At 39.2% G+C, this 23,421-nt stretch overlaps 4 protein-coding genes across 7 annotated transcripts; 2 read left to right on the plus strand and 2 right to left on the minus strand.

Annotated features, from left to right (window-relative positions):
• The first annotated feature begins 3,913 nt into the window (after positions 1–3,913).
• Positions 3,914–7,657, plus strand: LOC110861727 (casein kinase I). The gene is made up of 6 exons (XM_022110851.2): positions 3,914–4,039; positions 4,107–4,213; positions 4,728–4,953; positions 6,214–6,353; positions 6,436–6,589; positions 7,206–7,657. The coding sequence occupies exons 1-6, from the start codon at positions 3,914–3,916 to the stop codon at positions 7,428–7,430; spliced, it is 978 nt and encodes a 325-aa protein (XP_021966543.1). The 3' UTR covers positions 7,431–7,657.
• Positions 7,658–9,252: 1,595 nt separating this feature from the next.
• Positions 9,253–10,226, minus strand: LOC110861728 (heterochromatin protein 1). The gene is made up of 2 exons (XM_022110852.1): positions 9,906–10,226; positions 9,253–9,825 (listed from the first exon to the last, which is right to left on the minus strand). Exons 1-2 carry the CDS (start codon positions 10,224–10,226, stop codon positions 9,577–9,579), a joined length of 570 nt encoding a protein of 189 aa, XP_021966544.1. The 3' UTR covers positions 9,253–9,576.
• Positions 10,227–12,620: 2,394 nt separating this feature from the next.
• On the minus strand, positions 12,621–20,092 carry LOC110861778 (probable RNA-binding protein 19). 2 transcript variants are annotated; one of them, XM_022110904.2, is made up of 11 exons: positions 19,266–20,092; positions 18,739–19,007; positions 17,834–18,368; positions 17,337–17,631; positions 16,618–16,870; positions 15,479–15,853; positions 14,692–15,029; positions 14,395–14,597; positions 13,860–13,970; positions 13,674–13,779; positions 12,621–13,369 (listed from the first exon to the last, which is right to left on the minus strand). In XM_022110904.2, the coding sequence occupies exons 1-11, from the start codon at positions 19,376–19,378 to the stop codon at positions 13,127–13,129; spliced, it is 2,841 nt and encodes a 946-aa protein (XP_021966596.2). In that variant the 5' UTR covers positions 19,379–20,092; the 3' UTR covers positions 12,621–13,126. The 2 variants fall into 2 exon arrangements, with proteins under 2 accessions (XP_021966596.2, XP_035700850.1); XM_035844957.1 differs by lacking the exon at positions 19,266–20,092 and adding an exon at positions 19,073–19,140.
• Positions 20,093–20,903: 811 nt separating this feature from the next.
• LOC110861796 (heterochromatin protein 1) lies at positions 20,904–23,036 on the plus strand. Of its 3 annotated transcripts, none has more exons than XM_035844958.1 (4): positions 20,904–21,398; positions 21,516–21,791; positions 21,878–22,350; positions 22,434–23,036. In XM_035844958.1, the coding sequence occupies exons 3-4, from the start codon at positions 22,030–22,032 to the stop codon at positions 22,677–22,679; spliced, it is 567 nt and encodes a 188-aa protein (XP_035700851.1). In that variant the 5' UTR covers positions 20,904–21,398; positions 21,516–21,791; positions 21,878–22,029; the 3' UTR covers positions 22,680–23,036. The 3 variants fall into 3 exon arrangements, with proteins under 3 accessions (XP_035700851.1, XP_021966618.1, XP_021966619.1); XM_022110926.2 differs by having other exon boundaries at positions 21,130–21,398; positions 22,431–23,036; XM_022110927.2 differs by having other exon boundaries at positions 21,130–21,331; positions 22,431–23,036.
• The last annotated feature ends 385 nt before the right edge of the window (positions 23,037–23,421 follow it).

The raw sequence follows: 23,421 nt of genomic DNA on the forward strand, positions 1-23,421 counted from the left end.
GTGCCAATTCATTCCTTCTTAATTAATGCTGCATTTATGAAAATGGGTGACATGAATTAATTCAAAGATTTCCATTCTTATTTACTTTCAGAGTATAACTTATTACCGAATGCATAATTAGTTCATTACCGGACACAGAAATTAATTATTTAATTAATATCACTCGACTCGACTAAACACAATACTCTAATTACAACTTCACATAATTCATTTTCAGACCAGAATATCGGATCGTTAAATGTTGATAATTATACACTTTGGTTCAGTTCGTGACGATGAATTCAGAGCTTCTTCATACCACTGCATGGGGACAATGTCCCCACCATTGTTCGATGTCCGCATCATCTCTCCATCTTATACAAACCCGTCCATCCTACAGTGTTAATGTCCCCACTGTATTCATACCATTTATGTTTAGCATTGTATCGTATGCGGTGAATTATGGCGAAATTTAACGATCAGAAAGCAAATGCAGGATCAGAATCCGGCTCTGTCTGCACATCTCGTTGCATAATTTTCAATACCCGACCAAGGCTTGCTAATCTACGTTGCTTATCGACACTTTTAGAAAACTGGTGTTAAACTATTACTGACCGAAGTACCTATAGATATATGACTTTGTACACGATTTAATACCAATTGTGCTTGATCTGAGTCGGGGTCAGCATTATTCCCATGCACGTGGTCATCATCCTACGATCGTTTCATTACCGATTTACTGGACATTTCTCCAATTCATTATAACAAGAAAAGCATGAAAGCAATGTAATGTTCGTTAAATTTCGCCGTAGTTCACAATACGATACAATGCTAAACTTAAATGTGTACAATCTTAAGCAACTGGTATTGAATCATTACCGAACGGAGTACATATATGACTCTACAAGCATCGGTAATATCGAATGGATCGTTACGGCGTAGTAGTAATGTGATGGTAATGAAAATCGTTACCACTCACAATCAGAATTAAACTAAAACCAATCGGGAGGGAATTATTACCAAATCAATACCAGTACGGAGTACATATGTGACTCTACCGGATGCTTTACAGTGATATGGATTAACGTTCATTATCGCTTGGTAATGTTGCGGTAATGAAAAATTAACCACTCAGAAACGAATCACTACCAATCCGGTAAAAAGTTATTACCAAATCTATACCTTATCGGAGTACATTTGTGACTCTACCAGATTTTTAACAGTGTGTCTAACAAAAATAATATATGGATGTGATAAGTGATAATTAAATATGGTTCTAAATTTTTCGTAATAACAAATGTAGTGAAATGGGACGCACATGTCAAATCTCATCGTGACACGTTGCAAATTAATTGCAAAATGCAAAATTATAAATTGCATACTAGTTTGCAAAGCTATGTAAGTGTTAAAAAGCTATAAACTAAATGAGTAATAATTAAGCAATTAAGTTTCAATGTAGAGAGGAAATTTTGTATGGATTCTTGGATTTTTTGCATGGAATTTTTGTTTATATCATAAATTCCTAGAACAATAGCAAATTGGATAAGCTGAAAAATAAAAAGGCTAACTTTCAGCTTTTACTGTATTTCTGTAAAGTTTTGAACCTTGGGAATTTTGTAAATTTCGTGGAAATATAGTGATCCACTGAAACTCGTCATGTTAAAGTTTTCATGTAAATTCGGTCATTTGGTAACAAATCGGTTTATTTTTTTATATGAAAAACCTCATATGTATGAACTTCCAATTTTCCAGGTTATACATAAGCATGAAAACTTATCATTTTTATAATGAAAATGGGAACAAAGAATTCTTCCTCTCGGTACTTGATAAGTGTAATTAAGATAATCGATATTTGTTAAAGTTAATTATATGTATTTTAATAAGTAATTATATTTAGTTGTGTAATACGTATTACCACCACGGTAAAAAGTCGAATAAACATGGATAACACGAATTTGTAAAGGTTTCAATTTGTCTTTAGTACCAATTCATTAATCCTGCACTTATGAAAATGGGTGACAAGAATTAATTCAAAGATTTTCATTCGAATTCACTTTCATTCATTTTAGTTCAGTTCGTGACGATTAATTCAGACGTGATTCATACACTATGAAGCATCCGGTAGAGTCACATATGTACTCCTTACTGGTATTGATTTGGTAATAATAACCTACCCGATTGGTTATAGTTTGATTCTGAGTGGTACCGATTTCATTACCACCACATTATAACGATCGATATTACCGATGCCGGTAGAGTCATATATGTACTCCGTTCGGTAATGATTCAATACCAGTTGCTTAAAAGTGTACACATTGATGTTTGGCATTGTATCGTATTGTGAACTACGGCGAAATTAAACGAACATTACATTGCTTCCTTGCTTTACATGTTATAACGCATGGAATTGGAGAGATGTCCAGTAAATCGGTATTGAAACGATCGTAGGATGATGACTACGTCCATGGGAATAATGCTGACCTCGATTCAGATCACACACAATTGGAAGTAAACTATTACTGACCGGAGTACAAATATGTATTAACGATCGTTACCGTTTGGTAATGTTGCGTTAATGAAAAATTAACCACTCAGAAACGAATCGCTATACCAATCCGGTAAGAGGTTATTACCTAATCTATACCTTAGCGGAATATATCTGTGACTCTATCAGATTGTTAACAGTGTGTTTAACAAAAATAATATGGATGTGATAACTAAATACATGATTGTAATTAGTACTAAATTGGACGTAATAACAAAAGCTTGATGTAATGGGATACACATGTCATATCTCATCTCATTATGAAACGTTGCAAATAACTGCAAAATACGAAATTATAAACTGCATATTTGTTTGCAAACCTACTTATTTCAGTATTTTAATAAGCTATAAACTAAATGAGTAGTAATTTAAAGATTTCAATACCAGTTGCCTAAGAGTGTAAATGCATATCTTTCTAAGACATGTATTTATTTACATATGGACATATTTAAGATTTGCATATGCAATCACTTGCCAATCAACGAAACTGTTATGTTATTTAACAAACCTCCTCGGCTCCCAGAATAATAACATTAATCATAACAATAATAATAATGAATCCGATTATTAACACCAACATTTCACGGGAACTCGGTGCGTGGCGTCCAAATTTTTCAGGCTAAAGTCCAATCCAGTCCAGTCCACCTATCTATGTACCAGTTACGTTATACATTTGCATGCTTTTTCAACCCTTAATTTGACACAATTACGTATTTATAAAGTAAAAATTTCAAATATTTTATCCATTCATTGTTGAGTTGACAATTCAGCATATTTTGATTTTTTGATTGTTCTTTATTGTGAATTGAGGAGAACAACAATTCTTTTATGATGTGTGAAAGTGGTTTTATCAATCAATACCATTTTAATAATAGGGCAAGAATTTTGCATCGTGTGGAATTGTAATTTGCAAATTTTTTAAACGGAAATTTGCAACATTAAAAAACTTAACTTAAAAGTCGTATATAACAATTAGTATGAAAAAAAGTGCATGACATTTCTGAGTTAATAACGTCAATATTTGTAAGAATTTGAGGCGGAGGAATATTTACATAGATAAATACAAGCTATGTATATATGAAAATCGACCTTACAAATTTTTGCAAAATCTGCATTATCTATGTTTCCTGCAGAAATTTTGTACAGATTTCTATAAAAATCTGCATTAAATGTTTCCGGTGGAAAATTTTGTACAGGCAAAATTTCCCTTCATTATTTTAAAACTTTATGCAGAATTGTTTGTGTACCCCTGAAAAATGGGTCGATTTTCATATCTAGTTTTCACCACCACATTTTGCATACTCTGAATTTCAAAGTTGTGAATTTCAAAATGGGACTGTTTTATTTATGAAAATCTCTTATGTACCACATTTGATTTTTAATAGCATCATGATTTCTTGTATTCCTGCTTCTTCGCACTTCTTGGTGGGTGGGACGTACCGCGTCTCCCCGACGAGAATCGGGTCTGGAGGGTTTAGCGAGGTCGTCCTCGGCATGGACATGGGCACCAGAGAGGTCAGAGGTCAACATGCATTTGCATGTTGACTATGGAATAATTTGACCATTTCTGAAATTTCGACAGAACGTTGCCGTCAAGCTGGAGCGACGCTCGTCTCGATACCCGCAACTCTTACGGGAACACCAATTGTACGAGGCGTTAGAAGGAGCGGATGGGCTTCCACGAATCCGGTAAGAAGAGCGTTTCCGGTGCAAATTCATGGCTACAAATGACTAATAGTTATTGCCATACCCGTTCAAAAAGTTAGTTTTCATTCAAAAGTAGGTCATCCCGATTTCTCACGGAAGATTTTCACTCATGTTCAGTCATTATCGTTCAAATTCATTTCATTTCACTTCATTCTTACTTCATGCAATGTACACATTAAGCCGCTTAACATGCTTAATTTAGGCATAAATAGAGTGAAAAATGAAATAAGTGAGTGAGAAGTCCTTTCATTCATTCACAGTCATTCATCTGAAATCCTACATTCATTTTCATTCAAGCGACAGGAATTTCATTTTCATTCATTCATCATTCATCATATAATCAGTCAATTGAATTAAAATGAAATAAGTGAGAAGTCTCTTCATTCATTCATTCACAGTCATTCATCTGAAATGACAGAATCCTTCAGTCATTTTCATAGGAATTTCATTTTCATTCATTCATAATCAGTCAATTGAATTAATCATTCCCCTTCAGGTGGTTTGGTCGTGCTCGGGAGTACAACGTGCTCGTGATGGACCTGCTCGGCCCCTCGTTGGAGGACCTCTTCAACATCTGCGGGCGTCAGTTCAGCCTCCAAACCATCCTCCTGCTCGCCGACCAGATGTTGGAACGCCTCCAATTCATCCACGACAACAGCATCATCCATCGCGACCTCAAACCCAACAATATGGTCATGGGCCTCGGCGACAAGGCGAACAAGGTGACGCCACAGTTTTTTGCAACAATTTTTTGGCCACAATTTGGCCACAATTTGGCCACAATTTTTTGCATAATGCAAGTATGCACTCCGATTTTGAGCAAATTAGCATAACGGTGGACTGGACGTGGACAAGATACTTGGTCAAGCTACAAGATAGTATCTTTATCTTGTATCTTCGTCTCCTGATCAGACAAGTATCCTGTATTTTTTATAGTATCGATCCTAGATAAGTACCTTATCTAGATATGCATGCCTGGGAGAAAAGTATGTTAAGATAGTTCACCAGATAAAGATGCTTTTTAAAAACTAAGTCAATTTCTTACTATCTGATCATCAACTTGTAACCAGAGTTTGATGAACTTTTACTTTATGTTATGCCAATTAGACTTACATACATATTGTACACTCTTAGGCAACTGGTATTGAATCATTACCAAACGGAGTACATATGTATATGACTCTACCAGCATCGGTAATATCGATCGTTATAATGTGGTGGTAATGAAATCGTTACCACCACTCAGAATCAAACTATAACCAATCCGATAGGGAATTATTACCAAATCAATACCAGTACGGAGTAAATATGTGACTTTATAGTGTATTTTCATGGGTACGGTACGTACTCGTATGTACATACGTTGCGTATTACATGACAGTCATGTATTTACATATTTATAGGCACATTAATTAAGTGTGTATTATGCTTAATTAATGTACGGATATTATTGGTTTATCTAATGTAAAAGTACTCATCTTAAGATACATGTCTTGTATCGTGCCTACTTAATTTTTAAAAAAGTATCTTGTATCTTACGTACTTAAACAAGATGTATGTTACATCTCGTCTTAGAAAGTATCTTCATCCGTATCTTACGACCAAAGTATCTTGCCCACCCCTGCAAACTAGTCTCAATCAATGACAAACTTGATAAGTATAAAATTTGCGAAAGACACGATCTCCAAATGGGCACGTTTCGCCGTTTCGCCAATATATATCTATATTTGCATCCGAAGAGGAGACAATGCGCAGTAAATGGGGGATGTGTAAAATTTTTGGCGACTTTACTGCACGTTTTCTCCTCTTCGGATTCAAATATCTCGGCCAAACGTGCCCATTGGGAGATCGTGTCTTTCGAAAATTTGATACTAACCAAATTTCCCATCGATTCACACTAATTTCGCCAAAATCGGATCGCATACACTTGGAGACCTCCATTGTGCATCTTTTTCATGCAATTTTTTCATGCACGCACGCAGCTCTTTCTGATCGACTTTGGCCTGGCCGAGGTCTACCGGACGTCATATTTTCACCTGTCCTATAACCAAAACAAGACGCAGGGTGTCGCCGGGACGGCGGGGTACACCTCGCTCAACGCCCACCTCGGGATCCGACGAAGGTTGCGATGCTATGAACTGACACCCATTTTCTTTGATTGCTTATCCTCGCAGTAATTATGTGGCGTGTGTGTTTGTCCGCAGTCGACGGGACGACATGGAGTCGATTGGCTACATTTTGGTCTACTTCCTCCGCCGCGGTCTGCCCTGGATTGGCCTCGACGCCTCGAACAAGGAGGCCCTCTGCGCACGGATTTTCGAGGTCAAGTCCACCACCACGATTGAAACGTTGTGCCAGGTATTCAGCGGCAGTGGCCGCGGGGGAAGCGTGAGGGACAATGTCCCCTTGGTTTTTGGATGTCCGCATCTTATACAAACCCATCCCTATCCGACATTTTTAATGTCCCCAGATTTCCCAACGGGTTACACGCCAATGTTCATCAGCGGTGCATGTAACCAGTTGCAAGAATGGGGTCTATTTTGGCCTGCAAGAAATGCAAGGTGCAAGAAACTACGTGCATTCCTTCATACATGGCGTCGCTGTATTTCTCCCACTTTCTTGCAGTTTCTTGCACCTCACATTTCTTGCGTTTCTTGCTTTACAGTGCAAGAAATGGAGCAAATCCGTACGAAATGAAACATTTGTTTTGGATTAACTTAGGACTCGATGGCTCTAAAGTGGCCGAAATCAGCACATTTTTAATCATTTCTTGGTTTTTAAAAACTTGGAAATGACCTGCTCTACAAATTTGTGCTGATTTTTACGACTTTGGCGATGAATCATCGAGTCCTACGTACATCCGTAAAGTGGACTGAATTGCTGAAATTGTCATTACATAAAGAACAACTATGCATTATTTAAGCACATTTCTTCTCCATGTCATGACAATTTTGTGACCTTTATTTTGGCGCAGGGCTGCCCCCCGGAGTTCGCGACGTATCTGAACTACTGTCGCGGCCTGGCTTTTGAGGAGGGGCCGGACTACAAATACTTGCGCTCGCTCTTCCGCCGCCTCTACCGGAAGCTGTTCAACAACGGGGAGGACGCCGAGTGGGACTGGACGCGGTTCATGAAGGACAACCCCCCGCAGCTGACCACGGGGGCCCCCAATCAAGGCCAATTCTGCTCCAACTGGTGATCATCAGGGAGGAGAGTCACGTTTTCAAGATAGTTTTTCATGCAAATTTCCACAATGCAAAGGGAAATACGACATTGTTTTAGATCCACGTGGTCAACCCACGTGTGACATTATAAGTTAAAATTATCATGATAAAATTCAATCATGTTGAACATACATTAATTAAATTATGCTTTTAATTGATTATTATTATTTCAAGTGAAAGCTATTTGTGTGTTGGGTTAAGGTATTTTGAGCCTGTGGAAATATAGAGATTAAAATTCAAGCTTATTTAACTAAATAACTAAGTGATTAACTGTGTATGTACATACGTAATTAACATATCCTCATTTACATATTCATCGTCGTCTTTTTCATGTCGGCGTAAAATTCTCAGTGAAAGCGAAATTACGAAATCACTTTTTGACTTCAAGATCAAAACCTACAGTGCAGACTTGATATAGCCCGAGTCAGGCGTAAATCTGTTTTCAAATTAAAATTTTTTAAACTTCGAATTGTTCAATTAAGAGCCTTTAGTAACCCATATACTAAAATTTATCCACTATCACTAAATTTTTGTTAGTGCACACATTTTTTTCCCTTGGTCACCAGTATCGACTGTGGCCATAACTTTGAAACGAGTGTATATTTTTTCTGAAAACTTTCAGGATATTATGTTACCAACATTCAATGTAACATATATAAATTCCAGGTATGCGGGTGACTAGGATCATATGCTTTTGTTCGTGCACAACACATATTTTTCTCGCTGGTCACCAGTATTGACCATGACCATAACTATGAAACGAGTGTATTGTTTTTCCTAAAACTCTCAGGATATTATCCTAGTAATATTAGACGCAACATATGCAAATTCCAGCCACGCGGGTGACTAGGTTCGTATACATTTGTTGGTGCACACATATTTTTTTTCCCTGGTCACCTGATTGGGTCGCCCAATAAGGTCCTCCAGGTGAAAATTTTTCTTATTTTACTTCATTAGGAGCTATTACCAACTTGCCTACCAAATTTCAGCTCGATTTGACGAATTTGAAAAATTGGTATGGGTCACCCCATAGGGTCTGTCCAGGTGAATATGTGTCCAATTTCAATTCTTATTCTTCCATTAGTAGCCATTAACAACCTATGTATCAAATTTCAGTTCGATTGGATAAGTTTTAAAAATCGGTATGGGTCACTAGGGTCCATCCAGATGAAAATTTTTGCAATTTTACTTTGTATTCCTTCATTAGAAATCATTATCAACCTCTGCACCTAATTTCAGCTTTCTACGTCAATTTTGAAATTTTGATGCATAATACCCCACCCACCTATATGACCCCCACCGGTCAACCACCTGACCGATTTCGCCCATCTTCGAACTTAACTCCTCATTTGACCCATACTACATTTGTGCAAAATCTCAAGTCGATCGGATTAGGTTAACGGCAGTTATCGCAAACCAGACAGACGGACAGACAGACAGACAGACGGACATGACGGGTACATAAGCCCTGACTCGGGCTAAAAATGGGTCACTCAACGTGAGAATGACGCATCAATTATGGATGCTTATCATGCCGCATAACATCGTATCAATTATCGGTATACTTCTCATGCCTATCTAATCAATTATATTTATACTACCTTATCTATAATCGTATTTGTGCCACCTCATCAATCATCAGTATACTTATCATTCTACCCTCCTACCAACTATGGATATTTATCTTATGCCACCTTATCCACTATCCGGTATGCTTATCATGCCACCCAATCAATTATGGGTCCTTAAATGGGGACTTAGCCTGACTAGAAAAACTCTATAAAACAAACAAGCATATTTTCATTGTAACAAACAATCTCGCATTCATTTATTCAAATAAACAATTCAATCCAAACTAACTAACAACTTGTTAGTAACAAGTGGTTTAAAACCGTTCCAATAACAAAATATGAATTATTAACTATTTTTAAAAATGACTTCCCCATTAAACAGAGACCGGAAGCTTTCTCCTTAAAACTATATTTGTTTCACTAACTAGATACAACTACAAAGTTCTACTCTTACTACGCTAACAAAGTCAAATTGCCTAATTGGCGTCGCAATCATAATACTTTTAAGTATAAAAAACAATAATATCATTAACAATGGTAGTTTTAATGTTTATAAGTCCTCCAAGATCTGAGCCCATATCACATTCATCTCGTAAAATTTTATGACCTTGTGCGGTATCCTTTCGTTGCATTCCTGACGAGGAATCGCCTCCATATCGTCGCGTTCTTTGTATTTCACGACGAAGCGGAAATCAGCATCGTCATCCGCACCCTCCTCCTTGCAAACTGCGACGATATCCTGCACCCTCCAACCTTTTACCAGCCCGCTCCGACCCGGCTTCGTTATCTTGATTACCTTCTGTCGATAAGGTAAAAAAATGAATCAATTAATAATGTTGACGTTGATGGAGAATGAGTAAGGAATTTTTGTGTAACCACCTTCTTCTTGGGAGAGGAGGAACCTCGGCGGGGGTCTCGGTCGAGACGATGGGAGGGACCAGGAAGAGGCTCATCTTGCCTAGCGGGACGGGCTTCCTCTTTCTTTTGAGAAAGTTCAGAACCCTTCTTTTCTGTCTTCCCGACTGGTTCGGAAACTTTCTTGTCATTCTTCTCGATAACTTGGGACGCTTTCTTCTCCGTCTTCTCAGTTGATCCGGTAGGTTTCTTGTCACTCGCCTTGGCTGGTTCGTCAGCGCGCTTATCTTCTTCTTTCTGAGTTCCTCCTTCTTTCCGATCTTTCTTCGAATCGGCTCCAGTCATGCTCTCTTCCAGTCTTGCCGGATACCTGCACCTTTTCGGATTTCCGACGTTTCCCTTCAGGCTTGACCCTTCTTTGTTTACGTGTTTTCTGGAACTCTTCTATAAGATCGTAGCAAAACAGACCGGTAGCCGGCTCCCAAGTGTTGTCCTCCCTATAAAGATAAACCAAAACGATATCAACCAATTCATTATGATAAACCTAGTTCAAAATGAATGATTATATCATTATTTGACTCACTTTGGGTAATTCTCCCATTTTACTAAGTATTCCAATTTGCCACGGACCATCCTCTGACCCTGTATCGCCTCCACCATATAAATATTTGGGTCAGCGGGCTCTTCTTCTTCTTCCTTGCCGTCGTCATCGTTGCTGCTGGAGGACGATACCGGCGGTGCTGGGACCTTCTTCCGGTCTCTCCCCGTCGCCATCACATCGACCATGACGATTCCTGAAGGGACGTCCTTGTCGTCGACCGCCAACTCAAGTTTTTCAGTAGTATTCGAATCCATCGTTCTGTACGTACAAAGAATTAGCATAAATTACAATCAATCAATTACTGAATAATAGGTAAAACTAGTTGTCCTGAAATGATAAATGATTTTAAAAAGGAACCACTAAACCATCATTTACCCTTTTTTTACTTCGATCTAACTCAATTTTTAGAAGGCAAAACTTTTCTTATTTCTGACTCTTCTACCTTTCGTTAACTTGGTAAATTTGACGTAGAAATCGAGACTTTGGAATTGAAAAAACGTTCGAAACTGCTTTATTCTAAACTTTGGCCCAAAAAGTAGGAACCAAGGATAAAAAGTTAATCAAAGTGGGCACGAGGCAACAGCAGCAGGAAGACGAGTGAGAGGGATCTGAGAGCAAAACCGGAGTAGTAGAGGCCGGCAGATGAGAAAGCACGCAGCTCGCCTCGTTGGCATATTCCGATTGGTGATCATGCAAATGAGGAGGGGCCAAACGTACCACGTGACCTCCGTGAAAGATTGGGGTCGTGGGACGTTTGAGATTCTGGGGCAAGATGAAATACCTGCATGGAAAAGACGCTTTCCATGAAATTCCAGGGTCCTTCTTCTACTCATTTTCAGATCTTGAGGGCCTGATTGCGTCTCTAGCATTTGCCCCCACGCCACACCCACTCGAGGGGATGAAAAACGTGAAAAAAGGCATGTTTTCAAAAATCCTATTTTGCTCTGATTTTGACAGTTTTCACATTTCTGTGATCTCAACATGAAAACTGTCAAATTCAGCAGAAATCTCAACTTGTATTATCGAAATGTATGTTCAGGAGATTCAATCAAAATGGGATTATCACAGTTCAATCAGACCCGAGATAATATGCTAATTAATGATCCTCTTATCCCAATTAATTAAGCGTTGTTTAAAATGTGCACAATTTTAGTTTCAATGAGTAACTTTATGTGTAAGTATTATGAAAAATAATTAAGCTCATAATTAACTAATTAGTAAACTTTGACACTGCCCAGCAGGGGGCACATCTTAGCAAACAGTGTTTCAAACAGAAAATAGTTCCATACGCCTCATGAACGAATCCCGTGACGAAAGGTTTCTACACCTCCGGCCGCATGAAAAAGTTACTTGTAACGAGAGAGGAAGAATTCTTTGTTTCACATTTTCATTACTTTGGAATTGAAAAAACGTTCGAAACTGCTTTAATTACTAAACTTTGGCCCTAAAAGTAGGAACCAAGGATAAAAAATTAATCAAAGTGGAGCACGAGGCAGGAGGCAGGAAGACGAGTGAGAGGGATCTGAGAGCAAAACCGTAGAGGCCGGCAGACGAAAAAGCACGCTGCTCGCCTCGTTGGCATATTCCAATTGGTGAACATGCAAATGAGAAGGGGCCAAATGGACCACGTGACCTCCGTGAAGGATTGGGGTCGTGGGACGTTTGAGATTCTGGGGCAAGATGAAATACCTGCAAGGAAAAGACCCTTTCCATGGCCTTCCTCTCAGATCTTGAGGCACTTTGCATATTTATTTGCCCCCCGTCACACCCACTCGAAGGGATGGAAAACATGAAAAAGGGATGTTTTCATGTGAAAATTCAATTTTGCTCGGATCTTGACAGTTTTTACACTTCTGTGATCATATTCCGCAGAAATCACAACTTTTTCGAAATTATCGAATTTTCAGGACATTCAATCAAAATGGGGTTATCACAGTTCAATCAGACCCGGGACCAAATAAATACCAGTACGGAGTACATATGTGACTCCACCGGATTTTTTATAGTGTATGAATCACGTCTGAATTTAGAACTGAACTAAAATGAATGATGAATGAAAATCTTTGAGTTAATTCGTGTCACCAATTTTCATAAATGCAGGATTAATTGAGAAGGAATGAATTGGTACAAAAGACGAATTGAAACCTTTACAAATTCGTGTTATCCAAGTTTATTCGATTTTTTACCGTGGTGGTAATACGTATTACACAACTAGAAATAATTACTTCTCAAAATACATATAACAACTTTTAGCAAATATCGATAATCTTACTTACACTTATCAAGTCGAACCTTTATTCAACCCTTATCCGTAACATTTGCAAGTTTATTCGAATCTATCGTCATTTAAATATTTTATATTACACAACTCGACTTAATTACTCATAAGTTTTAAAAATATCGATTATCTTACAAACTTTCATCTTATCAAGTCCAGCTAATTTAATCCTTAATTCAACAGTTACTTTTACATGTATCAGATAAGTTAAAAGATTTACTAATTGCACCGAATAGATACATAATTTCGTCTACTTAATTATCAAATTGGCCAATAACTCACTTATCGCGAGGTCATTTTACAAACTATTTTACTAATTGAGATTGAACCTTATCCTTGCAATTAGTGATTAAACCGTTGATTAAACTAGTCGTCGTCCCCTTTTTCTTCATCCCCCCGACCACTTTTGGTGCCCTCCTCCTTCTCGAAGTACCTCCGGAGCTGCTTCTTGGTGGAGTTGTCCTTGTGGTGCGAGGAGGAGGAGGACGTGGCCTGCTGTCGGGCCACCTTGTTCCGCAGCTCCTCCAGCGACGCGTCCCCTTCCGCCCACTCCAACACCAGGCGACGGCCGTACACGTGCGTCGACTTGCTCAACGTGTCGAATGCAGTCTACAAAGTCAAATTACACCTTGAGTCACATAATCAAAATTGAAATCTTGTTTTTTTGGCAACGTTTTAAATTAAATTTCTACATTTTTATCACATAAAACTTGACAATTTTTCCGAATTTCAAAAAACTAACTATTAATTTTTTCCAAAAAAGTTTCGTCATTATCTATGCATGTGTTGATAATCGATGGCAGACGGAATTCAAAATATTGAGAAATAAAGTAAAATTTATGCTAGTTTTCTGCTAAAATTTCCATGTAAATAATCCAATTAATCAAAATTAAGCAGTCTGTTTTATTCCCACCTTGGCGTTCGCCTCGACGAAGAAGTCGATAAAGGCAAATCCGCGATGTTGGCTTTCCCCTGTGGCTTTTCGTGGCATTCGAACCGCCTTCAATTTTCCGAACACCCTGGAAAAAAAATAATACGCAAAGGTTACGATTTTGGCCATGAAATGAAATCATTTTCATATCTGTGGAACACTTCTCACTTGAATAGATCCGTGATTTCTGCCTCGTTCGCTTGGAATGGGACGTTTCGCACGAGGATTTTGGAGCACTTTCTGTCCGTCGTTTTCGCATTTGCAGCAGCATTTTCAGATCTACATGGAAATAAATGATTACAAATTTTTACAAGCCTATCCAGAATTACAGAAGTCTGACAATGGAGATCTCGCAACGCATGGTCTCAAATTTTTGGCCAAATTAGTGTCAATCGATGACAAATTTAATTGGTATAAAATTTGCAAGGGACACGATCTCCCAATGGGCACATTTGGCCGAGATATTTGCATCCGAAGAGGAGAACACGCGCAGTAAATTTGGAAAGTGTAAATTTTGTTGACTTTAAGACCCTTTTTCTCCTCTTCGGATGCAAATATCTATGGCAAGCATGCCCATTGGGAGATCGTGCCCTTCACAAACGTCATACTAACTAAATTTGCGATCGATTGACACTAGTTTGTTCAAAATCTGATTCTATTGAAAGACCTCTCTTGTGAGAGTGAATTGAACTGAAGTACTCACTGCAAAGTCCTGCTCGACATTTTGATTTCTAAGGAATGATTTTGTAGCATGCTTTGGTTGAGAGTGGTTAAAGCCTTGGCGGCATCCTTCGCCCGATAGAACTGGACAAAGCCGAAGCCTTGCGACAAAAGCTGGTCGGGACTCTTGGGATCCTTCCTCCGTGCCACCGTCACGGCAAAGATTCGTCCCACGGAGGCAAAGTGCTGTACCAGAGAATTACAACAATTTGCATAATTATACATCGATAACTTGCGCCATAGTTAGGACATAAATTACGATGGCGTAACAATCGCCCACCTTTTTCAGTTCCGTTTCTCCCGTAGAAAAGTTCAGATTTTTAACGAAAACGGTCGTTTCCGGTTCAGGCACCATGTTCTCGTCGAATGGTTCGTCATCGTCGTCATAATTGGGCAACTCCCTTTCTGCCAGTTTCGTCGTCTTCTTGTCCGCAGTTGGCTGTGTCTTCTCTTCGACTACTTCTTCTCTCCTGACGGAGATTTTGGACCCGTCCGACGCCACGCGGAAGACGTTGACGGGAGCCCATTCCAAGTAGAGCGGCATCCCCTTGAATCTCGAGTACGCCAATTTCTTGAACGCCCCCCTCGCCTCGGACGGCACCATGAATTCCACAATCGCTGCACATGAAAAAAGAACACGTAATTAACATACGACTTGATGACTCTCGTCAAAATCAGCACATTTCTACTCATTTCTTCCCCTCTGGGAACTTATTTTAAAATTCTGGACGACAAATTTGTACTCAATGAGTTGCTTAATGGAATGGCGATAAGCTAGTTTTTTCAGCCAGTTTCGATAAGTTCCAATTTTTCTGAAGGCTTCTTAACCTTGAAATCTCCTTCAAAAAATGTCAAAATCTGGATTATGTATTTTTTTTTAATTGGCAACCACCTGGTCTGCAAATTTGTCCTTCAGAATTTTAAAATAAATTCCCAGAGCGAAGGAATGATTAAAAATGGGCTGATTTCCACGATTTTGGTGATAAGTCATACGTTAAAATTAAAAACGAACATATACATAACGCAGAAAATATAAACTTATCCCCCAATTTCTTCTGTCCACTCACCGGTAACTCCGCTGGGCGGAAGGACAACCCTCCCGAGAACGCCGCTTTTCTCGAACAACAACCGCAACTCGTCCTCGGTCGTGTTTGCGACCAAATTTTTGACCAAAAACGTTGTCGTGCTGCGTTCCAACTTGAGTCCGAGGGACGCATCGAACGCATCCAGACAGACGCCGTTCGCTTCGAGAAACTTCTGGGTCGCGGACACGATTTCCGTTTCGGCCAATGCCATCCGAACGGCGACACTGGAGGAGTGCTCGTCCTTCGCGTCGGAATTGTCGAGCAGGAGCTGTTCTCGGGAAACGCCATACTTTTCAGAAACTACGGCCGACACGGCGTTCATTCCGAGGAAGAGAGAATTCCAGTTGTGCGAAGAACCTGGAGTGGATTGTTAAAATACAATTCATTAGTCACGAGTTTTATCAATTGATAAGCGGATTAACGACATCAGGATTAAGGATTAATTATTGGGTCATATTTAACTGATCATAATTAATACTCTTTTAAGCTAATATTTCCTCTCGCCATAATGAAATCCAAGTTAACTAAAATCAAGTCTTGAGAGAAACGCAAGCTTGCTTGACCAATAAAAGCCGGTAAAGATGGTTGGGTAAAAATCGATACAATTTTGGAAAGTTTTTTAAAAATTTAAATTTTAAAGTGATCTTAACAACTTGTATTATCACTTCTGGCAGATTCAAGTACTTACAAACAACGAAATACTTTATTATGAGTAAAACAAGTATTTCTGTAAAAAACATTTATCATGGCCGGGAGTAGTATTAAGTTATAAGTTAACCATTCCCCTTACTTAAGATTTCAGAAAACTTTGGCACAAAATTGTGTGTGATTTTTGTTAATAAATTTTTCCAGCTAAGGTATGGACATGTCTTTATTTAGCAAGATTCACGCAGTACTTTGTAACTTTGTAAAATCCGTGCCATAATTTTACAAAATGAAGAGACGCCCCCCTCGATCTGAACAAGGTTACATAAATTTGGGAGTTAATTTTCCTTCGAAATATGAGTAAAAGGTTGTACCATGTGTATAGAATTTATGGACTTTACAATGTTACGAAGGCCTGCGTGAATTGCTTCATTGTTTGCTCGATAAGCACACTACACGAGGAACCTTCTGCCCACCTGCCGTCTTTTTGCGACTAGCCTCCTTCTCCCTTTTGTAAGAGGAGCCACCCACACCGCCACCGCCAGCCTCGTCGTCGTCCTTGCTCTTGGAGGGGAGCAGATGAAGCATCCGTCCTTGAAACGTCGTCCCATCCAAAGCCTCAAACGCCTTTGCGGCTTGTTCCGGAAGGAGGAAGGATACAAAGGCGAATCCTTTGCTTTGTCGGGTGAGCCGATCCACGGGAAGGTGAACTTCCGTCACAGGGCCGAACTAATTAATCATTGAAACGTATTTTAGCTAACTTAATCGTCTTAATTGTTGACTACTTAAAATTACAATGAAAATCTTCCAATGTATGCTCACAGATTTTGAGCAAACTATTGTCAATTAATCGCAGATTTAATTTGTATGAAATTTGCGAAAGACACGATCTCCCAATGGGCACGTTTGGCCGAGATATTTGCATCCGAAGAGGAGAAAACGAGCAATAAAGTCGACAAATATTACACTTTCCAAATTTACTGAGCGTTATCTCCTCTTGGGATGCAAATATCTCGGCCAAACGTGCCCATTGGGAGATCGTGTCTTTCGCAAATTTCATACCAATCAAATCTGCGATTAATTGACAATAGTTTGCTCAAAACCTGATCGCATACGCTGGTCGACTTCCATTCTAAATTTATTACCTGTAATAAATTTAAATATTTTTAAACATCGTTACCAATAATTAACTCACCTTTTCAAATTCCATCTTTAAATCAGCCTCATTCACCGTGTAGGCCAAATTACGGACGAAGATTCGCCCAGATTCTTCCACCCCTTCAGCAGAGCGCTCCAACTCGGCCGCTTGTCCTGCCCAGCGCCCTTTCCGCTCACCCATTTCTGCCCCCACGACCCCCGCTCGGGAGACGTAGGTCCGAACAGTGATCTGTTGACCGAGGAGGATACTGCGATTCTTGGCTAGAGCTTTCCGCCGCTCATTCTCCGTGAGGAATCCGACATAGGCAAACCCACGAAGACCGGGAGGAGTCCTGAAAAATATTAGACGTCAGATAAGACCTTATCAACGATGGGCGTGAAAGCGTGAGGACAAACAGAGGGACAATGTCCCCACGGTTATTCGATGTCCGCATCATCTTCCCATCTTATATAAACCCGTCCCTCCCCCTCTCCTACAATGTTAATGTCCCCCGATGTCCCCACAGCCACTGCTTATCTAAACTGACCACTCACCTTATCGACTTTGGCACCAAGGGAGCAAAGAACGCTTTCAAATCCTTCTTTTTCGCCTTTTTCGGTAAATTTCGAAGCTTCACGGTGAAAAAAGTGTCTTCCGGTATGACACCTTTCGCCTTCTTGACTTCTTCCTTCTTCGTCTTTGGCTTACCTTCACTCTTCTTCTTATCGACAATCTCCTCCTTATCTTTCTTCTTGCCCGAGGTCAACACCATTTTTTCCAGGGTGTCGAGCACCGTGTCGTTCCCCCATTTTGCTTGACTCTTGGAGTTGTGGACTTGTAAAAACTCGAGAAAATCGGGGTCAGCCTGCGCCTTTTCGTAAAGTTCTTCCTCCCTCCGTTTAATCTTTTTGGGGGCAGTTTCATCGTCGTCGTCGGCGGCGGCGGCGGTGGCGTTGGCGGCGGTGGCGTTGGCGTTGGCGTCGTCGTCGTCACTTTCATCTTTTTCTTTCTTCTTCTTCTTCTTGGTGGGCTGAGGTTCTTCCGCTTTTTTGCTGTGTTTACTCCAAGCCTTTGGTTTATTGGGATCATCTGTAGACAAAATAATAATAATAATCAAATTAATTTAGGACTTGATGACTTATCACTAAAAGCAACACATTTTAAATTAATTTCTCCCCTCTGGGAATTTATTTTAAAATTCTGAACGACAAATTTGTCCTTAGTGAGTTGATTAATTGAATGGCGATAAGGTTTTTTTACGCCATTCCAATTTTTCTAAAGGTTTCTTAACCTTGAGATTTCCTCCTTCAAAAGGTGTCAAAATCTGGAGTGTATATTTTTCAAAAAAGTGGACAACTCCCTGCTCTACAAATTTGTCGTCCAGAATTTTTAAATAAGTTCCCAGAAACGATAAATAATTATTAAAAATGTGATAATTTCACAAAATTAAGGCACTCACTTAACGGGTAACAGGGCTCCACCTGCATCTTGCCCCCACCGAAGAACGACTTATCGAAATAGTCTCTTGCCGCACTTGCCTCCTCCTCCGTTCGATAACCGACGAAGGCAAAATGACGAGATTTCCCGTCATTGAAACGCTTCAGTTGAACATCCGTCACGGTCCCTTTGGAGGCGAAAAGGTCACGAAGTTTGGGTTCCGTCGCCCCCTCGGGAAGGTTCTTGACGATGAGACGAGTATACTTGGTGGACGACATGGCGATAAGGACACTAATTTAATTTAATTAATTATCTTTAGTTTTTCACTAAATTTAACCTGTTATTCTTCTACACACTTTGCTGCTGCACGTGCAACTCGACATCCCGCATCTTCTTCTTCCAGTCTCATCTCGTCTCTCATGAAATGTTGCAAATTTACATAATTGCGAAATATTTGCATATATATGCAAAATTAAATTACTTTACTTTTTCTTGACCCTTAAATCTACTTAATTAAGATTATTTATTCATTTAAATATGACTAAATACCTTGAATAAATCAATCCAGTTTTAATGGCACTGTACATATTTATTGTACAGGACAGACGTCCAGTGCGTGGGGACAGAGGGACAATGTCCCCACGGTTATTCGATGTCCTCATCTTGTTATATTAACCCTTTCTTCCCCACATCCTACAGTGTTAATGTCCCCACGGCGTCCGCGGTCATTGTATTCATACCCATTTATGTTTAGCATTGTATCGTATCGTGAATTATGGCGAAACTTAATGAACATTATCGCAGAACAATTGCAGTAACAGAATCCGGCTCTGACTGCACATCTCATGGCATAATTTTCAATACGCGAACAACGCTGGCTGATACGTTGCTTATCGACACTCTTAGAAAACTGGTATTAAATAAATATTTATTAGTGTAATCTGTTTATCAAAATAAATCTAGATCAGTCTGATTGTGTGATTCATTACATTGCTTCCTTGCTTTGCATATTATAACGCATGGAATTGGAGAGATGTCCAGTAAATCGGTAATGAGAATGAGACGATGGTAGCATGATGACCACGTCCATGGGAATAATGGTGATCTCGATTCAGATCAAACACAATTGGTATTAAACTATCACTGACCGGAATACATATATGACTCTGCATATACCTATGTGTACATATATGTATTAACGATTATTACCCCTTGGTAATGATCGTTAATACATCTATGTACTCATACATAGATTGTGTTTGATGAGATTGTGTTTGATGAGAATCGGGGTCACAATGCTAATTGTGCATTGGGATAGTGATTCAATCACTATACAAATCCGGTAGGAAGTTATTACCTAATCTATCCCTTAGCGGAATATATATGTGGCTCTACCAGATTGTTAACAGTGTGTTTAACAAAAATAGTACGAATGTGATAAGTGATAACTAAATATATGATTCTAATTATTACTAAATTGAACGTAATAACAAATGTAATGTAATGGGATGCTCATGTCATCTCTCATTTTATTGTGAAACGTTGCAAATTAACTACAAAATACGAAATTATAAATTGCATACTTGTTTGCAAACCTATGTACTTATTTAAGTATTAAATAAGTACTAATTTAACAATAAAGATTTCAATGTTGATCACTTTTGTAATGAAAATGTGAAACAAAGAATTCTTCCTCTCTCGTTACAAGTAACTTTTTCATGCGGCCGGAGGTGTAGAAACCTTTCGTCACGGGATTCGTTCATGAGGCGTATGGAACTATTTTCTGTTTGAAACACTGTTTGCTAAGATGTGCCCCCTGCTGGGCAGTGTCAAAGTTTACTAATTAGTTAATTATGAGCTTAATTATTTTTCATAATACTTACACATAAAGTTACTCATTGAAACTAAAATTGTGCACATTTTAAACAACGCTTAATTAATTGGGATAAGAGGATCATTAATTAGCATATTATCTCGGGTCTGATTGAACTGTGATAATCCCATTTTGATTGAATCTCCTGAACATACATTTCGATAATACAAGTTGAGATTTCTGCTGAATTTGACAGTTTTCATGTTGAGATCACAGAAATGTGAAAACTGTCAAAATCAGAGCAAAATAGGATTTTTGAAAACATGCCTTTTTTCACGTTTTTCATCCCCTCGAGTGGGTGTGGCGTGGGGGCAAATGCTAGAGACGCAATCAGGCCCTCAAGATCTGAAAATGAGTAGAAGAAGGACCCTGGAATTTCATGGAAAGCGTCTTTTCCATGCAGGTATTTCATCTTGCCCCAGAATCTCAAACGTCCCACGACCCCAATCTTTCACGGAGGTCACGTGGTACGTTTGGCCCCTCCTCATTTGCATGATCACCAATCGGAATATGCCAACGAGGCGAGCTGCGTGCTTTCTCATCTGCCGGCCTCTACTACTCCGGTTTTGCTCTCAGATCCCTCTCACTCGTCTTCCTGCTGCTGTTGCCTCGTGCCCACTTTGATTAACTTTTTATCCTTGGTTCCTACTTTTTGGGCCAAAGTTTAGAATAAAGCAGTTTCGAACGTTTTTTCAATTCCAAAGTCTCGATTTCTACGTCAAATTTACCAAGTTAACGAAAGGTAGAAGAGTCAGAAATAAGAAAAGTTTTGCCTTCTAAAAATTGAGTTAGATCGAAGTAAAAAAAGGGTAAATGATGGTTTAGTGGTTCCTTTTTAAAATCATTTATCATTTCAGGACAACTAGTTTTACCTATTATTCAGTAATTGATTGATTGTAATTTATGCTAATTCTTTGTACGTACAGAACGATGGATTCGAATACTACTGAAAAACTTGAGTTGGCGGTCGACGACAAGGACGTCCCTTCAGGAATCGTCATGGTCGATGTGATGGCGACGGGGAGAGACCGGAAGAAGGTCCCAGCACCGCCGGTATCGTCCTCCAGCAGCAACGATGACGACGGCAAGGAAGAAGAAGAAGAGCCCGCTGACCCAAATATTTATATGGTGGAGGCGATACAGGGTCAGAGGATGGTCCGTGGCAAATTGGAATACTTAGTAAAATGGGAGAATTACCCAAAGTGAGTCAAATAATGATATAATCATTCATTTTGAACTAGGTTTATCATAATGAATTGGTTGATATCGTTTTGGTTTATCTTTATAGGGAGGACAACACTTGGGAGCCGGCTACCGGTCTGTTTTGCTACGATCTTATAGAAGAGTTCCAGAAAACACGTAAACAAAGAAGGGTCAAGCCTGAAGGGAAACGTCGGAAATCCGAAAAGGTGCAGGTATCCGGCAAGACTGGAAGAGAGCATGACTGGAGCCGATTCGAAGAAAGATCGGAAAGAAGGAGGAACTCAGAAAGAAGAAGATAAGCGCGCTGACGAACCAGCCAAGGCGAGTGACAAGAAACCTACCGGATCAACTGAGAAGACGGAGAAGAAAGCGTCCCAAGTTATCGAGAAGAATGACAAGAAAGTTTCCGAACCAGTCGGGAAGACAGAAAAGAAGGGTTCTGAACTTTCTCAAAAGAAAGAGGAAGCCCGTCCCGCTAGGCAAGATGAGCCTCTTCCTGGTCCCTCCCATCGTCTCGACCGAGACCCCCGCCGAGGTTCCTCCTCTCCCAAGAAGAAGGTGGTTACACAAAAATTCCTTACTCATTCTCCATCAACGTCAACATTATTAATTGATTCATTTTTTTACCTTATCGACAGAAGGTAATCAAGATAACGAAGCCGGGTCGGAGCGGGCTGGTAAAAGGTTGGAGGGTGCAGGATATCGTCGCAGTTTGCAAGGAGGAGGGTGCGGATGACGATGCTGATTTCCGCTTCGTCGTGAAATACAAAGAACGCGACGATATGGAGGCGATTCCTCGTCAGGAATGCAACGAAAGGATACCGCACAAGGTCATAAAATTTTACGAGATGAATGTGATATGGGCTCAGATCTTGGAGGACTTATAAACATTAAAACTACCATTGTTAAATAACAATGGTAGTTAATAATAAACAATAATAACAATAACAATAATATCAATATTGATATTATTGTTTTTTATACTTATTATGATTGCGACTCCAATTAGGCAATTTGACTTTGTTAGAGTAGTAAGAGTAGAACATTGTAGTTGTATCTAGTTAGTGAAACAAATATAGTTTTAAAGGCAGAAAGCTTCCGGTCTCTGTTTAACGGGGAAGTCATTTTTAAAAATAGTTAATAATTCGTATTTTGTTATCGCAATTGTTTTAAATTTTAAAGTTTTTTTAAATTGAATTGTTTATTTGAATAAATGAATGCGAGATTGTTTGTTACAATGAAAATATGCTTGTTTGTTTTATAGAGTTTTTCTAGTCAGGCTAAGTCCCCATTTAAGTACCCATAATTGATTGGGCGGCATGATAAGCATACCGGATAGTGGATAAGGTGGCATAAGGTAAATATCCATAGTTGGTATGGTAGAATGATAAGTATACTGATGATTGATGAGGTGGCATAAATACGATTATACGGTAATTATAGTACCAGTTTATGTAGCAGGTTTTGTCAAATGTTATCCCCTCACGTGTGTAAAGACAACAATGACATTAGGCAAAGTAAATATGGAGAGGAGAATTAATCAAGTATTAGATGACGTCAAGATACTTTTTTCTTCAAGATTTAATCAAGATTTTGAGGGATTTAATACTCTCACGAAATTTGGCAAGG

This window comes from Folsomia candida, unplaced genomic scaffold, assembly GCF_002217175.1.
Source record: "Folsomia candida strain VU population unplaced genomic scaffold, ASM221717v1 Fcan01_Sc045, whole genome shotgun sequence".
Lineage (NCBI taxonomy): Eukaryota > Metazoa > Arthropoda > Collembola > Entomobryomorpha > Isotomidae > Folsomia > Folsomia candida.

Excerpts from the sequence above, each read along its gene's own strand:
- LOC110861727 (XM_022110851.2), top strand. The coding sequence starts at position 3,914 with ATGATTTCTTGTATTCCTGCTTCTTCGCACTTCTTGGTGGGTGGGACG. Across the intron at positions 4,214-4,727 it reads GATGGGCTTCCACGAATCCG|GTGGTTTGGTCGTGCTCGGG; the intron begins GTAAGAAGAGCG and ends ATTCCCCTTCAG. Across the intron at positions 4,954-6,213 it reads TCGGCGACAAGGCGAACAAG|CTCTTTCTGATCGACTTTGG; the intron begins GTGACGCCACAG and ends GCACGCACGCAG.
- LOC110861728 (XM_022110852.1), bottom strand. The coding sequence starts at position 10,226 with ATGACTGGAGCCGATTCGAAGAAAGATCGGAAAGAAGGAGGAACTCAG. Across the intron at positions 9,826-9,905 it reads CCTCCTCTCCCAAGAAGAAG|AAGGTAATCAAGATAACGAA; the intron begins GTGGTTACACAA and ends CCTTATCGACAG.
- LOC110861778 (XM_022110904.2), bottom strand. The coding sequence starts at position 19,378 with ATGAGGACATCGAATAACCGTGGGGACATTGTCCCTCTGTCCCCACGC. Across the intron at positions 15,030-15,478 it reads TCCGCCCAGCGGAGTTACCG|CGATTGTGGAATTCATGGTG; the intron begins GTGAGTGGACAG and ends TTTCATGTGCAG. Across the intron at positions 14,598-14,691 it reads GAGAAACGGAACTGAAAAAG|CACTTTGCCTCCGTGGGACG; the intron begins GTGGGCGATTGT and ends TCTCTGGTACAG.
- LOC110861796 (XM_022110926.2), top strand. The coding sequence starts at position 22,030 with ATGACTGGAGCCGATTCGAAGAAAGATCGGAAAGAAGGAGGAACTCAG. Across the intron at positions 22,351-22,430 it reads CCTCCTCTCCCAAGAAGAAG|AAGGTAATCAAGATAACGAA; the intron begins GTGGTTACACAA and ends CCTTATCGACAG.